At 46.6% G+C, this 18,414-nt stretch overlaps 1 protein-coding gene across 4 annotated transcripts in view; it reads left to right on the top strand.

The window, feature by feature from the left end:
* Window positions 1-18,414, top strand: part of DENND1B (DENN domain containing 1B) — a 270,500-nt gene that overhangs the window by 179,722 nt on the left and 72,364 nt on the right. For all 4 annotated transcript variants that reach the window (XM_073571725.1, XM_073571723.1, XM_073571724.1 and 1 more), the window contains one exon: window positions 10,200-10,301. In XM_073571725.1, coding sequence (XP_073427826.1) covers window positions 10,200-10,301 — 102 coding nt within the window. The remainder of the gene's footprint in view (window positions 1-10,199; window positions 10,302-18,414) is intronic.

Below are 18,414 nucleotides of genomic sequence, written 5' to 3'. Positions count from 1 at the left end.
CAGAATATTAACATCTGCTCTCAGCCGTTGGCTTTCACTCTGCTGGTTATGAAAATTATGCAGGAGCCCACACCATATTTTTTCATTTTTTAACACCTAAAAAACTAAATGTCAGGGTGGGAGCCCGCCAATATGAACTGGAATAACCCCACGCTCGTCACCACCACCAGTTATCAAGGTGTTCACTGAGTTCTGCCAGTTGGCATATGTGGCCACAATCTGGAATAGCAGCAGTTGAACGCAGCTCTCCTGCTCTGCATCCAAACCGCTGCTTTCTTCAATACAAGCACAGTGGATGGGATTTATAGAAATCTCATGCCCACTGTGCTTCTATTTGACGGTGGGTAAACTCAACCATGGTGCAGGTTTACAAGCCGCAGCATATTAATTTCTGTTGCGGAGACACAACAGAAATTTCCACAATAGATTGTGTTGGATGCAATAAATCACACATGTGGATTTTACAGCATGATTGAACTACACTGCGTCCAAAGCGCCGCTATTTCCTGAGCGTGGGCATGTACCCTTGCTGTTTGGTTACAGCCTATGTAAGCTCATTCTGTGAATTCTTCTACATAGGCTGGTGACAATACGGGACATCCTTTTAACCCCTTTATTACCTTCGGACATGGGATGAGTATATTGAGTTAATTTACATATTTAAAGAATGTGTCTGTTTTATATCAAATAAAATGTTTCATTCTTGATGTATTTATTTAACTCTTTACAGGTTTAGTAATCAGGGTGTCTGGCTGACACCTCTTCATTACTAAACCTAGGGCTTGGTGTCATCGACAGCTGCTGACACCAACCCCTAATCCCATCACCCCAATGCGACTGCACCAGGGCAGTTGGGATCAGTCTAGGCTAAGTGCCAGAATGGGCGCTTCAGATATGAAGTGCCATTTCTGGGGCAGCTGAGGGCTGGTATTTTTAGCCTGGGACGGGGCAAATAAGCATGAAAAAGAAGGGGTCGAACAAGGAAAGTACATCACAAATCTCTCTTTTTCTTGTTTCAAATATCTTTATTTAGCTTCAAAAAGTATTCATTGCTGTACAAAAATGCATTAAAACGGCCATATTTTCCATTGCGTTTTTGCGGCCAACAAATTCCTAGAGATGCAGAAACGTTGCAGAAATTTCTGCAATCAAATACTCAACGTGCGCACATAGACTAAAACTTTTTACCTGTCTGTTTCTTTCTTTATCCCTGTGCTCTTGGCATCAGATGTGTAACAGCCCTGTGCCCAAATACTCAGAGCAGGAAATCCCAGCATCATCTAAACCAGTAGTTCAGTAGTTAGTTTGTATCAGGTGCCTGTAAATATAACTTTCCTATGGATGTCACGTATTTAATTATATCTGCTACTTAGGAAAAGTACCGGACAAATGATTAGTATGATTGTCCGGTCAGCACAGAATTTTCATACTTTTGGCAGCACTTCTCCTGTTACATACAGAAATGATTTTTAGGTCCCCATTAACGATGGGATCAGATGATGAGAAAATATTTTTTAGTTTGTATTATTTACTGCTGTTATCTTGTACATTCCCACTTATACTGTCCTACAAAGGAGCTATATTTTTAGGCACCTCTGCCAGCGATATAAATTGTAGCTGGTTTTGGCAATGCAGCATGGAAGCTTTTCACCAGCTATATATATATATTACATAGAAGTGAAAATGGTTGACCACATACTTAATGCAAAAGGATTACTAACTAAAAATCCTTTTCCTACAAGACCATGTTTGACGTTGGCTCTATACTGAGGTCTTGTCTGATTTATTAAACATAAGCTCCTTAATATCTGTTACAGTTAGGTCCATATATATTTAGACAGAGACAACATTTTTCTAATTTTGGTTCTAGACATTACCACAATGAATTTTAAACAAAACAATTCAGATGCAGACTTTCCGCTTTCATTTGAGGGTATCCACATTAAAATTGGGTTTAGGAGTTTCAGCTACTTAACATGTGCCACCCTGTTTTTAAAGGGACCAAAAGTAATTGAACAGATTAAATAATTGTAAATAAAATGTTCATTTCTAGTACTTGGTTGAAAACCCTTTATTGGCAATGACTGCCTGAAGTCTTGAACTCATGGACATCACCAGACGCTGTGTTTCCTCCTTTTTGATGCTCTGCCAGGCCTTCACTGCGGTGGTTTTCAGTTGCTGTTTGTTTGTGGGCCTTTCTGTCTTAAGTTTAGTCCTTAACAAGTGAAATGCATGCTCAATTGGGTTGAGATCAGGTGACTGACTTGGCCATTCAAGAATATTCCACTTCTTTGCTTTAATAAACTCCTGGGTTGCTTTGGCTTTATGTTTTGGGTCATTGTCCATCTGTAGTATGAAACGACGACCAATCAGTTTGGCTGCATTTGGCTGGATCTGAGCACACAGTATGGCTCTGAATACTTCAGAATTCATTCAGCTGCTTCTGTCCTGTGTCACATCATCAATAAACACTAGTGACCCAGTGCCACTGGCAGCCATGCATGCCCAAGCCATCACACTGCCTCCGCCGTGTTTTACAGATGAAGTGGTATGCTTTGGATCATGAGCTGTACCACGCCTTCGCCATACTTTTCTCTTTCCATCATTCTGGTACAGGATGATCTTGGTTTCATGGTTTCATCTGTCCAAAGAATGTTCTTCCAGAACTGTGCTGGCTTTTTTAGATGTTTTTTTAGCAAAGTCCAGTCTATCCTTTTGATTCTTGATGCTTATGAGTTGCTTGCACCGTGCAGTGAACCCTCTGTATTTACTTTCATGCAGTCTTCTCTTTATGGTAGATTTGGATATTGATACGCCTACCTCCTGGAGAGTGTTGTTCACTTGGTTGGCTGTTGTGAAGGGGTTTCTCTTCACCATGGAGATTATTCTGCGATCATCCACCACTGTTGTCTTCCGTGGGCACCGAGGTCTTTTTGCATTGATGAGTTCACCAGTGCTTTCTTTCTTTCTCACGATGTACCAAACTGTAGATTTGCCACTCCTAATGTTGTAGCAATTTCTTGGATAAGTTTTTCTCCTTCGTCTCATTGGGGGACACAGGTACTGTGGTGTATGCTACTGCCATCTGGAGGCTGCCACTAGGCAATACAACACAAGGTTAGCTCCTCCCCCGCCGCATACACCCTCGCCCTGATTGCGGGCGGAAACCAGTTTTTTGCTTAGTGTCTTATGGAGGCACACACAGTCTGGATCTCTCCAGACTATTTTTTTCTAGTTTACTATGAAGATGAGACAGGGGCGACGGATCCTATGGAAAGGGTCCGATCTCCCCAAACCATCAACGGGCGAGCACGCGTTGAGTATCGTCTCCGCGTATACTTTCCCGCACCGAGGGACATATCTGGGACTTTTCCCCAGACTTCTATTTTTGTTTGTTATTTTATGAAGATGAGACAGGGGCAACGCATCCTATTGAAAGGATCCGATTTCCCCAAACCATCAACGGGCGACCACGTGAGAGTGTCGCCTCCACGTGTCCTCTCCCGCGACGTGGGACACGATGCCAGACTTAGCCCTGTCCACCCCTAGGTATTGAAACCATGGGCTTGCACAGAGGCACAAGACTAGTCTGTGCGGCCCCCACTGCTCCACCAACGCTAGACGGAGGTGCTGCAAGGCAGCGGACGGTCCCTCTCCTCGGCTGAAGCTGGACGGAGTTAGGGTGCCTGCACCGTCCTGGATCCCCCACCACCCCTCGCCTCCCCGGTATACCTGGTGGAGTCGTCAGAGATCGCAAATCACCGGCCGTGTGTGTGGGGCTCCTGGGCAGAGAGATGCGGACACACCAGCGGTGTGCTAGGAGCGTACAGCAAATCCTTCCTGGTGCTTCCTCCTGCAGGTAAGCTGGCGCCCGTCGCCACCACCTCCGCCGCCGCCTCCGACCACTCCTGTTGCGGAGCCTGGCGCCTCCGGCAGCCGCGCTGCTGCGGCGTTTACGGCTGCGCCGCTGCGGCGTCCTCGGCCACATCCCGTGGGCGGATGCTGTAAAATTGAGCCCGCGGCTTTGGTCAGACCTAGGCCGCGGCGGAAGTCCCGCCTCTGTCGGGATGTCACTTCCGGCGGCCCGCCCCTTGAAGCCGAGCAGGCGCCGAATTAATTGAGGCCCCGGCTTCGGGGTGGGATAGGCCGCGGGAGGTAGGGTGGTTGGCCTGCCCCAGAGAGGTGCGCAGGAGCGGTGGCGTGGAGGACGCAGAAGCGGGTAAGGCGCAGCTGAGCTGCAGGTGCACGCTGGACACGCAGGGGGTGTGCCCTCCTGCCCCCCCCCCCTCCGTTCCCTCTCTGGGAAAAAAGAGAGAAGGAGAAAAACGCCTTGCTCATGCAATATGGCCAGGGAGGGTAAAGCGTACGCTGCATGCATCTCCTGTAGAGCCTGAGCCAGGGCCGGGATCCAATTGGGAGACCTAAGACCAAACGTGCCCAGGAGCCCCCCTCCGGTAGCTGAGTCCAGAGAGCCAAATCCTCCGGAAGACTATTACTATGGCGTCGCTTACAAAGGCGATCGACTCTCTTCATGCCCGGAGAAGGGTCCTCCATCTCACGAGAACCCTCGGCCTGCAGGGGCCGCTCTCATGCCAGACAGATGCCAAAAGAACGCACCTACACGGGGTCTTTCCGGGTTGCCCGGTGCCTCGGCATCTGGGAGTTCAGCATTACGCTCTCTGTCACCTAGGTTACCTACCTGCGGAGGTCGGGAGCAGGCAGAGTGTGGATTGGGACTCAGACGCTCCGCCGGACCTGGATATCCGGGGCTGTCAGTAGCAATAGACAGCCTCATTGGAGCTGTCAAGCAAACCTTGGGGGTAGAGAATGAAGTTACCCTGGCCTTGAGCCATAAAGTAGCCTTTAGACATGCCAGGCGTCCGCACGGAGTCTTTGGCACTCACCCAGAGTTTGAAGGCATTGGGCAGCACCACAGAGAACGCCAAGATAGGCGCTTTTCGGGTCAGGAGACTATGGAGCCATTTGCCCCTGAACTCTGTAGGGAAAAAAAAAAAAAAAAAAGGAGATCGACGGAATCACCAGTGGTGGATCCACCAGTATCTCGTCTGGCCTTGAAGTCCATTAAGAATCCCTCTGATAGGCTCATTGAGAGCTTGGCTCGATTAGTGTGTTTGAAGCGTCAGCTTCAGCGCTCGCCACCTCCTTTGCGCAACAGGGAGAGCCAAGGCCATGGTGTCATGGGCTGAGTCAGTGAATAAGGCTTTGCGAGATAGAGACCTGCCTGCGGAGGTGTTAGAGGTCACAAATCAGATTCCTATGGCCAGAGACTACTTGATCAATGCCTCCTTGGATGCAGCCAATTGTGCAGCATCGGCAGCCGCTAACGCGGTAGCCATTAGGAGAGCCCCTTTTGTTAAGGGCTTGGCGAGAGGATTCTATTTCCAAGAGGTCTCTGACTTCCGTACCATATCAAGGGCCTGTTCGGGGAAAGATTTGGATCAGCGCATTTCTGACGTGGCAGGAGGAAAGAGCAGCTTCCTTCCACAGCAGGAGATCAGGCAACCTTTTTTCCTAGTTTCCGACATAGTTTCGGGTCTTTTGCAACTCCGGGGGACGGCGGCAGCCAGTTCGGCCGGTCCAAGTCGCCCCAGCCAGAACAGGGAGCGACAGGTCTCATGTAGACCTAATCCAGTGGAGGGTTCCACGCCCGCCAGGTCGAGAGGTGCCAGGAACCCCCAGCAAAATGACTCGGGGAGCATTATGGGCGACATCAACAGGGCAGGCGGGCGCCTGCTCTTATTTCGTTATTCTTGGTCGAGTTAGCACACGACTTATGGGGGACGAAACTGGTGTCTACGGGTACGACTTACAGTTTGAGGAACCCCCAAGACGGTTTTTTGTCGGCCCGACTTCCCAAGGTACAGTCCAGGGCAGGGACGTTGCGGGGGGCCGTCAGGTCACTCCAGGACGACAGGTCATTATTCCATACCAGAGCTCGAGAGGGCTCAGAAGTTTTATTCCAATCTCTTCACAGTCCCCGAAAGGGAAGGGACAGTCAGGACGATTTTGAACCTGAGGCTGCTGAACAAGTTCATCAGGATCACACATTTCAGGATGGAATAGCTTCGTTCGGTTATATCGGGCATGGTGCAGAGAGAATACACAGCCTAAGTCGGTTTTTAGGATGCCTACCTGCATTTTTTCTTTTGCTCCTCTGCATCAAAAGGTTCTTCGGGGCGCCATCAATGGCCAACATTTTTTAGTTTGCGGCGCTGCCCTTCGGGCTAGCCACCACCCCGGAGGGTTCACAAATCTAAGGGTAGGCGTGAGGGCCGTCTTACACTCTCGGGGCATAGTCGTCTTGCATACTTAGATGACCTCTTGGTGAAGGGGCCCTCTTTTTGAGCATGCAAGGAGAATGTCAGCATTACGCTAAGATACGCTATTCCGCTTAGGATGGTTGGTCAACAGGGAAAGGTCATCCCTTGTCCCAACCCACAGGATTTTCTTCCTAGGAATGATCTTCGATACCTCACGAGGGTTGGTGAGTCTCCCTCAAGACAGAGCCGTACCGCTCCAGCAGGGAGTCCGGAAGCTCCAGCAGCCAGTTCCTCGCTCCATTCGTTGCGGGGTGAGGATGCTGGGGAAGATGGTGGCAGCAAGGGAGGCAATTCTGTTTGCCCAGTTTCCTTCTTCACCCGCTACAGCAGGCTCTCTTGTTAGATTGGGATAAGAATCCATTTGCCCTCGATCAGCGGTGCCAGCTATCCTCTCAGATCAGATAGTCACTGGAGTGGTGGACGGTCAGATCTTCGCTTCTTTAGGGTAAACCTTTTCCCCCAGAACACTGGCTAGTGGTCACGACAGATGCCAGCCTCCTGGGCCTGGGGAGCAGTGTTTCATCACCACACAACTCAGGGCCAATGGTCGCGACAGGAGGCACGCCTCCAGGTCAACTTGTTGGAGATACGTATAGTCCGGCGGACACTGCAGTATTTTTGGCACTTCCTAGCCGAACCACCCGTTCGGATTCAGTCAGTCAATGCCACGGCAGTGGCTTACGTAAATCATCAAGGGGGCATGCGCAGCAAGACAACCATGCGTGAGACGGGACACGTCCGGCAGTGAGCCGAGAACATCCAGCGGTATTTTCGGCGGGCCACATCCCAGGAGTAGAGAATTGGGCAGTCTACTTCCTCAGCCGACAGGAGGTCGTGGCTGGGGAGGGGTCCCGGCACCCCGAGGTTGTTCAGCATATTTGCAAGGATGGGGGGACACCAGATGTAGATCTAATGGCGTCCAAAATGAACGCCAAGGTGCCAGTGTTCGTTGCTCGGGCACGGATCCCACGAGTGTTCAGGGTGGAGGCGTTGATTCTACCAGGGGACCAGTTTCGCCTTTCCATGCCTGTTTCCTCCGTTGCCATCGCTTACAGGAGTTATCAGAAAGATCAAGGTAGAAGGGGTACCAGTAGAGCTGCTGGCACCAGAAGGGCCCTGACGGGCATGCTATGCAGATCCGATACAGCGGATCACCGACATCCAGTGGCGATTGCCGCGGCGTGCGGATCGGCTGTCCCAAGGACCGATCTGCCACCCGAGCTCGGGGGCCCTGGGTTACATGGCATGGCCGTTGAATCTTGGATTCTAGCTCAAGCGGGGTTTTCACCACAAGGTGGACGCTACAATGGTTAGCGCCAGGAAGCATACCTCGGCGAGAGTCTGTCGTTACTCCGGAAAGTTGTTCTTTACTTAGGGTCGAGAGCACGGTCTTTCGCCCCGGACATTCTCTATTCCCGACATCTTGGCCTCTCTCCAGTCGGGCCTAGATGCAGGATTAGCCCGAGCTCTCTTAGAAGTCGGATATCGGGATTGTCCTTCCTATCCCAGTGTAGAATGGCTACTAATATGCAGGTAAAGGCTTTCATCCAGTGAGTCTCTCATCTAGTAACTCCCTATAAGGCGCCAATGGGCACCAGGGACCTTATCCTAGTCCTGAGTGTTCTGCAGGAAGCTCCCTTTGAGCCGCTACAGGTCTTTCCTTTACCATTTCGTTCGTGGAAGGGGGTATTTTTGATAGCCGTCACCTCAGTTAGGCGATTCTCGGAGTTGGCGGCGCTGCCGTGCAGAACTCCGTTCCTCGCTTTCCGCAAGATAAGGTGGTACTTAGGTCAGCTCCCCCCTTTTTCTTCCAATGAGGTGTCCTCATTCCACATCACGGAGGATATTGTCATGCGCTCGTCCTGTCCGGTATCAGTGCATCGCGTAGAAGAAGCTCTGCACACGTTAGACCTGGTAAGAGCTCTCCGGAGGTACGTGTGAAGGACAGCACCCTTGCGCCAGATGGATGCGCCGTTCGTGCTCCCTGAAGGGCCCAGGAAGGGACTCGCTTCCTCAAAGATCGACCATAGCCAGAGGGATCCATTTAACTATTCAAGAGGCCTATCGCATCAGAGGGGCGCTGGTTCCATCAGGGATCAAAGCGCATTTTACTCAGGCAGTGGACGCCTCCTGGGCGCTTCGACATCAGGCTTCGGCGGAGCAGGTATGCAAAGCAGCAACCTGGTCCAGCCTGTACACGTTTACTAAATATTACATTGTCCATACTCAGGCTTCGGTGGATGCGAGCCTGGGTAGAAGGATTCTCCAAGCAGCGGTAACGCACTTTTAAACAAGGGATGCATGGAGCTTGGATAGGTGAGTCAATCTCCCACCCAGGGACTGCTTTAGGACGTCCCACAGTACCTATGTTCCCCAATGAGACGAAGGAGAAACATGGATTTTTGTGAGTACTCACCGTAAAATCCTTTTCTCCGAGACGCTCATTGGGGGACACAGCACCCACCCTGTTAGCCTGTTGGCTCTTGTTTATTTGATTAATGTGTATGTTGTGATGAATGTCAGGGTGGTCCTTTGCCAGACATATTGTTTACTGCATTAAGGCTAAAGGTTATTGCTCTCCTACTGCTTTTGCACTAAACTGGTTTTTGCCCGCAATCAGGGCGAGGGTGTATGCGGCGGGGGAGGAGCTAACCTTGTGTTGTATTGCCTAGTGTCAGCCTCCAGATGGCAGTAGCATACACCACAGTACCTGTGTCCCCCAATGAGCGTCTCGGAGAAAAGGATTTTACGGTGAGTACTCACAAAAATCCATGGTTTCTGTTTTGGCAGCTTAAGGATGGCTTGTTTCACCTGCATGGAGAGCTCCTTTGACCGCATGTTTCCTTCACAGCAAAACCTTCCAAATGCAAGCACCACACCTCAAATCAACTCCAGGCCTTTTATCTGCTTAATTGAGAATGACATAACGAAGGGATTGCCCACACCTGTCCATGAAATAGCCTTGGAGTCAATTGTCCAATTACTTTTGGTCCCTTTAAAAGCAGGGTGGCACATGTTAAGGAGCTGAAACTCCTAAACCCTTCATCCAATGTTAATGTGGATACCCTCGAATGAAAGCTGAAAGTCTGAACTTTAACTGCATCTGAATTGTTTTGTTTAAAATTCATTGTGGTAATGTCTAGAACCAAAATTACAAAAATGTTGTCTCTGTCCAAATATATATGGACCTAACTGTATATTGTAGTTTGGATATGTGCTCATAGAAATATGCTTAGGCCGGGTTCACATTATGTTTAGGCAGTCCGTTAGACAGACTGCGTTACACCGAAGTATAATGCGGTGTAACGAAGTCTGTTAACGCTGCCATTCAGCCTCATTGTCGGGCGCATCGCAACGCATGCTGTAAAGCGGCACGCGTTTGCGATGTGCTATCATTCACTGACGGAGCCTCGGACACGGGCTGCAGCGTCTGAGGCTCCGTCACCGCTAGCGCAGATGAATCATCTGTGCTAGCACAGATGATTCATCTGCGCTAGCAGGTATAGCATAACGCGATCACGTTATGCTATACCGTTAACGCAGCCCGTCAATGCTATGTGTTGAATGGGCTGCTTAACGTAATGTGAACCTAGCCTTAGAGGCTTTGATATTGAAAAAGAAACCAGTCCCAGTATACTGTTCATTATTTCTGATTTCTAAAACTAAATTTGTAATTAAGAATATTGATATATCCAAATCTTAGTTAAAAAATTGCTTTAAGGGCGAGACCACATGGAGCTTCTGGCTGTGTGGCCTAAGCTGGGTGGAGTGATAGTCACGCAGCCGGCTACACCATGTGGTCTCGCCCTAATATTTTATTATCATTTTTTCATCCTATACTTTTAATGTATTTTTCAGAGGGTGAGAAGCAGATCTCTGGATGATGTGGTATTACTAAATGTGGACACAAATTCATTGGAAACTCCTTTTAATGACCTATCCGCTCTACCGAGTGATGTGGTGAGTGTTTCTGTAACCAGCAGGTAGTTGTAAGGAAACTGCTGTCGTGTTTGTATGTGTTCTATAGGCCTCATATTCACTATTACAGGATGGTTTCTACATTGGCTGTTATTTTCTAACACCAGAGATGTAACTGACATGTAAGCCCAACTCATTATAGGAAAACAATAAAAGGTGGATTTTTTTTCGTAGTTTAACCTAACCAATTACATAAATAAATGTGAGGGTTCCCATTGAAGCCTGATCATCTCTGGGTTCCTATAAAGGTTTCATGAGTGTAGGAATGTGTAGTTATCCTTTTAATTTATGTCAGGATTGCTATTTTTGTAGTTTCTTTTCAACCATTGTATCATGAATACTTTCCAGTAGTCCCAGTTTTGGAGAGAGAATGTTGGGCAACAATTTCTGCAAAGCCCACCAAAATGTGGCCTTTTGGGGTGATTACTTGTATGCTTCATGTTTTGTATCAAGATAACAAATTGTCACCTGCCTAAAGGATTTGATGACTTGCTAGTTGAGCCTACCTACTGACCCTGAGACCAGGGCTGAGCAGTACACCATCTGAATGCAATGACGGCTAATCATGCGCACTACCACTCTACTCATTGTCTTCGGGAGTGTTAGAGATTCCCGAGTGCCGTGGAGAGCGGTAGTGCACACACGCTCGACTGCTACTTCATTTAGATGGGGAGTTGTGGAGCCCTGTTCCCAGGATTGGTTGGGATCCCGACTTATGGATCTCCAGGGATCATTAAGTTGTCATCTATCCTGTGGATTAAGGGGATAACTTGTTCTCCTGGTACAAACCCTTTAATGCTGATTTCTCTAGTATAACCAGATTTAATAGTAACCATGAAGAGTTTTCACGCAGCTGTCAGTTTCTCCACATCCCCCTGGCTTACTACTCCAGCATTTCTGCTGTTTAGATCATTGCTTCTCGTACTGTGAGGCACAACCAGGGACGTAGCTCTGACAGAAGAGAACATGCTGCACAGACCTTTCTGTGGTTGGACCAATATTTGGTTTATCATCCTGATATCTTTTGTACTCATTTTTAATGTTTTTCTGGGTTCAGGGGACAAATAAAAGATAAATGAAGGTACTTTTTAAAAATGTTTGTATGTACAAAATAGTGGAGGTAAATTGGTTGACGGACCTGAATGTTTCGCACAACTCTGCGCTCCTCCCCATGCACACTGCCCTCCGAGAGAAGCAGCAGCAGAAGTTGCTACGTAGACGCAGACAGGTGATTTGTGCTGTGCAGTCTTATATTCCACCTTACTGGAAACTATCTGATCCCCTCCAGGGGGCTTATGGCTGTAGAAATAAAGAATATTGTGCAGATGAAGGAGTACAGCTCCCATTAGAGACGGTACAGACAAATATGTTTGGTCTTACTCTCATCTCGTCCTATGTGTTCGGGATAGATGCCAGCGCTGGGCTCTCCCCTGGCCATTTCAATGGAGGGTTTATAGAAAAAAAAATGGCATGTACTGTGCCCAATTGTGAGACACAAAAATAACCATATTACAGCTGGTAAAGACCCAGTAGAAACTGTACTGTGACATCGCTGTGTGCATTATTCATTACGATCCAATACTTATTAGTTTTATCTGTGTATTTTTTATTCCCATACAGATATCAGCTTTTTTCCCTGTAACTGTGATTTCACTTTACTCATAATACCTGTACTATGTGTATCCGTGTGTTACACATATTCTCTATATCTGTACTGTGGCATCACTATATTTATAATACCTGTACTAAAAAGATCACAGTTTATTCACTGCGTTTATTATATCTATGGTGTAACTTTGCTGTTTATTATAATTTATCTGTGATTTCACTTTGTTTTATACCTATATGGTGGTATTCCTGTATTTTATTACTGTCCGGTGACATCACTGTGTCTCATACCTGTCCGGTGACATCACTGTCTCTTATACCTATCCAGTGACATCACTGTGTCTCATACCTGTCTGGTGACATCACTGCCTTTTATACCTGTCCGGTGACATCACTGTCTCTTATACCTGTCTGGTGACATCACTGTGTCTTATACCTGTCTGGTGACATCACTGTCTCTTATACCTGTCCAGTGACATCTCTGTGTCTCCTACCTGTCTGGTGACATCACTGTCTCTTATACCTGTCCGGTGACATCATTGTGTATCATACCTGTCCAATGACATCACTGTCTCTTATACCTGTCCAGTGACATCACTGTGTCTCCTACCTGTTTGGTGACATCACTGTCTCTTATACCTGTCCGGTGACATCACTGTGTCTCATACCTGTCCGGTGACATCACTGTGTCTTATACCTGTCTGGTGACATCACTGTGTCTCCTACCTGTCTGGTGACATCACTGTGTCTCATACCTGTATGGTGACATCATTGTGTATCATACCTGTATGGTGACATCACTGTGTCTCATACCTGTCCGGTGACATCACTGTGTCTCATACCTGTCCGGTGACATCACTGTGTCTTATACCTGTCTGGTGATATCACTGTCTCTTATACCTGTCCGGTGACATCACTGTGTCTTATAGCTGTCTGGTGACATCACTGTCTCTTATACCTGTCCAGTGACATCTCTGTGTCTCCTACCTGTCTGGTGACATCACTGTCTCTTATACCTGTCCGGTGACATCATTGTGTATCATACCTGTCCAGTGACATCACTGTCTCTTATACCTGTCCAGTGACATCACTGTGTCTCCTACCTGTCTGGTGACATCACTGCCTCTTATATCTGTCCGGTGACATCACTGTGTCTCATACCTGTCCGGTGACATCACTGTGTCTTATACCTGTCTGGTGACATCACTGTGTCTCCTACCTGTCTGGTGACATCACTGTGTCTCCTACCTGTCTGGTGCCATCACTGTGTCTCATACCTGTATGGTGACATCATTGTGTATCATACCTGTATGGTGACATCACTGTGTGTCATACCTGTCCGGTGACATCACTGTGTCTCATACCTGTACGGTGACATCACTGTGTCTCATACCTGTCCGGTGACATCACTGTGTCTTATACCTGTCTGGTGACATCACTGTCTCTTATACCTGTCCGGTGACATCACTGTGTCTCCTACCTGTATGGTGACATCACTGTGTCTCATACCTGTATGGTGACATCACTGTGTCTCATACCTGTATGGTGACATCACTGTGTGTCATACCTGTCCGGTGACATCACTGTGTGTCATACCTGTCCGGTGACATCACTGTCTCCTACCTGTATGGTGACATCACTGTGTGTCATACCTGTCCAGTGACATCACTGTGTCTCCTACCTGTCCGGTGACATCACTGTGTCTCATACCTGTCCGGTGACATCACTGTGTCTCATACCTGTCCGGTGACATCACTGTGTCTTATACCTGTCTGGTGACATCACTGTCTCTTATACCTGTCCGGTGACATCACTGTGTCTCCTACCTGTATGGTGACATCACTGTGTCTCATACCTGTATGGTGACATCACTGTGTCTCATACCTGTATGGTGACATCACTGTGTCTCATACCTGTATGGTGACATCACTGTGTGTCATACCTGTCCAGTGACATCACTGTGTCTCCTACCTGTCTGGTGACATCACTGTGTCTCATACCTGTCTGGTGACATCACTGTGTCTCCTACCTGTCTGGTGACATCACTGTGTCTCCTACCTGTCTGGTGACATCACTGTGTCTCCTACCTGTCTGGTGACATCACTGTGTCTCCTACCTGTCTGGTGACATCACTGTGTCTCCTACCTGTCTGGTGACATCACTGTGTCTCCTACCTGTCTGGTGACATCACTGTGTCTCCTACCTGTCTGGTGACATCACTGTGTCTCATACCTGTATGGTGACATCATTGTGTATCATACCTGTATGGTGACATCACTGTGTGTCATACCTGTCCGGTGACATCACTGTGTCTTATACCTGTCTGGTGACATCACTGTCTCTTATACCTGTTCGGTGACATCACTGTGTCTCCTACCTGTATGGTGACATCACTGTGTCTCATACCTGTATGGTGACATCACTGTGTCTCATACCTGTATGGTGACATCACTGTGTGTCATACCTGTCCGGTGACATCACTGTGTCTCCTACCTGTCTAGTGACATCACTGTGTCTCATACCTGTATGGTGACATCACTGTGTCTCATATCTGTATGGTGACATCACTGTGTGTCATACCTGTCCAGTGACATCACTGTGTCTCATACCTGTATGGTGACATCACTGTGTCTCATACCTGTATGGTGACATCACGGTGTCTCATACCTGTCCGGTGACATCACTGTCTCTCATACCTGTCCGGTGACATCACTGTGTCTCATACCTGTATGGTGACATCACTGTGTCTCATACCTGTCCGGTGACATCACTGTGTCTCATACTTGTCTGGTGACATCACGGTGTCTCATACTTGTCCGGTGACATCACTGTGTCTCATACTTGTACTTGCACTGTGTTTATTACCGCAGTGATTGTAATTGAGAGCTGTTGTCTGGGGTAAAGTTCCTCTTCTATGTACAGTAGGTTAGTACCTGTACTATAAATTGCATGAACACTTTTGAAATAATGCTATTATTAATTGCTAAAATACAGAGAAGGATCATTCATTCCAGCCAAGCAGGCTTGTTTTTTAGTCGCACATCAGTTTTGTTTGCCGCTGTGATTTTGCACCTCAGATTTGTTAGATCATGGCTACAGTAGGGAAATGCTGGCTCATCTGTGGCACTAAAAAGAGATCAGAATGCAGCTTGACAAGAGAATATACAACAGCTCCCAATGTAATTACACCTCTCACCAGAAAACACACAGTGTCCGTATGTTTCTACAAATAGTATTGTATTAATGACACAAAGGCTCCGCTCAGTTTTTGTCCCTGGATGCTTCTTCTCCCCCCACTGGATGATAACTTAGGTACAGCCCCATGTGAGGATGAAGAATGTCTGTGCAGCAGATGAAGGGATGGCTGCGGTATACAATGTGTCAGTGTGTATGCATTATCAGCCATCAGGGCTGACGCTGGCCGTAAACACCGAGAATGTGTGCATTGTATATGTTTCATTCAAAGTTCATGAATAGATGTTCTCTAATTAAAGTGACTTATCGTATGGGCCTGTGTGATTCTAGAAATGAAGGCGCCTTAAGGCGATCTTTCAAGTTTATAAAATAAATAAAAGCATCAGCAGATGTGACAATATAGCAAAATTAACTATACTTTGCCTCTTCTTCTTCCCCGGAGATATAATGCAGAAGCTGTAATGGCCCGCCCAATCTTTGTAGACAAGTGGCTGGCATGTGACCACTGCAGCTAATCAGTAGCCTCAGAAATCACATGTAGTCATGGCTTCCGTCATGTAGTGGTGAAGCCAGTCTTATGGCACATGGCCAATGAGGCTTGCAAATAGCTACAAGAGTCATGTGCGGACCCCTTGTAGAGGCTGAGAAGACCTGTGGGGCATCTGCATTGGATTGCTGGTTGGGGGAAATAAGAGGCATTATTTTGTAGTTTTTTCCGTTTTATCACATCTGCTTCTCTTTCAATATTTTATATATGTTTTTAATATAGTGGTTGTTACGCCTGGATCCTTTACCAATTCGTAGGCCTTGGGTTCTGTTCACATGGGATTTAGGCATCAAAAATTGAAAGGGGTATTTCCCAGCTTAGACATTTTTGCCTTATATAATAAAAATATTCTGAAATCTATCCCTCAGAGACCCAGTATAGGAACTAATGGCGTTGTAATTAGAAAATATATATATTTTAGTATACAGTGTAAAAAATATACATCTTATAGTTAGAGTTTGTCCGCTACTGGACAACCCCAGCTTATTCATTTTAGGAAGCTATTAAAATAATAGCAATCGGTACTCATCTGCTGCCGCAACCCCATTCCAGTGGTGACTGCGCCGCTGTTCATGGAGAGTGACATGACTTGTGTCACGTGCTGGCTTCAGCTAATGAGCGGCCGCATAACGGCATATTAATGAGATGCATTCAAAGAGCAGCTGCTGATGGCTCACAGCCTGCACGTGATACAAGTCACGCCACTCTCCCGGAACAGCGGTGCTGCTGCAGGAGGTGAGCCTACATTGCATTTATTATACATGGGGTCTTGAATTCATTAAACTGGGCTGGACAACCCCTTTAAGTAATTAATAGGAAGACAATCACAAAAACAGGGAAGAAAACCCTAAACACTATCTACTTAACATATAGTTACATTTAGTCAATCTAAGTAATTTACTATATACATACAGTCATGGCCAAAAGTATTGACACCCCTGCAATTCTGTCAGATAATATTCAGTTTCTTCCTGAAAATGATTGCAAACACAAATTCTTTGGTATTATTATCTTCATTTAATTTGTCTTAAATAAAAAAACACAAAAGAGAATGAAGCAAAAAGCAAAACATTGATCATTTCACACAAAACTCCAAAAATGGGCCGGACAAAAGTATTGGCACCCTCAGCCTAATACTTGGTTGCACAACCTTTAGCCAAAATAACTGCGACCAACCACTTCCGGTAACCATCAATGAGTTTCTTACAATGCTCTGCTGGAATTTTAGACCATTCTTCTTTGGCAAACTACTCCAGGTCCCTGATATTTGAAGGGAGCCTTCTTCAAACTGCCATTTTTAGATCTCTCCACAGGTGTTCTATGGGATTCAGGTCTGGACTCATTGCTGGCCACCTTAGAAGTCTCCAGTGCTTTCTCTCAAACCATTTTCTAGTGCTTTTTGAAGTGTGTTTTGGGTTATTGTCCTGCTGGAAGACCCATGACCTCTGAGGTAGACCCAGCTTTCTCACACTAGGCCCTAAATTATGCTGCAAAATTTGTTGGTAGTCTTCTGACTTCATAATGCCATGCACACGGTCAAGCAGTCCAGTGCCAGAGGCAGCAAAGCAACCCCAAAACATCAGGGAACCTCCGCCATGTTTGACTGTAGGGACCGTGTACTTTTCTTTGAATGCCTCTTTTTTCTCCTGTAAACTCTATGTTGATGCTTTTGCCCTAAAAGCTCTACTTTTGTCTCATCTGACCAGAGAACATTCTTCCAAAATGTTTTAGGCTTTTTCAGGTAAGTTTTGGCAAACTCCAGCCTGGCTTTTTTATGTCTCGGGGTAAGAAGTGGAGTCTTCCTGGGTCTCCTACCATACAGTCCCTTTTCATTCAGATGCCGACGAATAGTATGGGTTGACACCGTTGTACCCTCGGACTGCAGGGCAGCTTGACCTTGTTTGGATGTTAGTGGAGGTTCTTTATCCAACATCCGCACAATCTTGCATTGAAATCTCTTGTCAATTTTTCTTTTCTGGCCACATCTAGAGAGGTTAGCCACAGTGCCATGGGCTTTAAACTTCTTGATGACACTGCGCACGGTAGACACAGGAACATTCAGGTCTTTGGAGATGGACTTGTAGCCTTGATATTGCTCATGCTTCCTCACAATTTGGTTTCTCAAGTCCTCAGACAGTTCTTTGGTCTTCTTTCTTTTCTCCATGCTCAATGTGGTACACACAAGGACACAGGACAGAGGTTGAGTCAACTTTAATCCATGTCAACTGGCTGCAAGTGTGATTTAGTTATTGCCAACACCTGTTAGGTGCCACAGGTAAGTTATAGGTGCTGTTAATTACACAAATTAGAGAAGCATCACATGATTTTTCGAACAGTGCCAATACTTTTGTCCACCCTCTTTGTTATGTTTGGTGTGGAATTATATCCAATTTGGCTTTAGGACAATTCTTTTTGTGTTTTTTCATTTAAGACAAATTAAATGAAGATAATAATACCAAAGAATTTGTGTTTGCAATCATTTTCAGGAAGAAACTGAGTATTATCTGACAGAATTGCAGGGGTGTGAATACTTTTGGCCATGACTGTATATCTTGTAGACTGTGAGCCCTCGCAGGCAGGGTCCTCTCTCATCCTGTACCAGTCGTGACTTGTATTGTTTAAGATTACTTTACTTGTATGTATTACGTATACCCCTCCTCACATGCAAAGTGCCATAGAATAAATGGCGCTATAATAATAAATACCGTAATAATAATATACATTTGTAATTATATTTACTGGTAC

This window comes from Dendrobates tinctorius, unplaced genomic scaffold, assembly GCF_039654945.1.
Source record: "Dendrobates tinctorius isolate UK_male_01 unplaced genomic scaffold, ASM3965494v1 ptg000029l, whole genome shotgun sequence".
Classification (NCBI taxonomy): Eukaryota; Metazoa; Chordata; class Amphibia; order Anura; family Dendrobatidae; genus Dendrobates; species Dendrobates tinctorius.
Note: the sequence above shows the minus strand (reverse complement) of the source record. Positions and strands in the feature narration are given on the sequence as shown.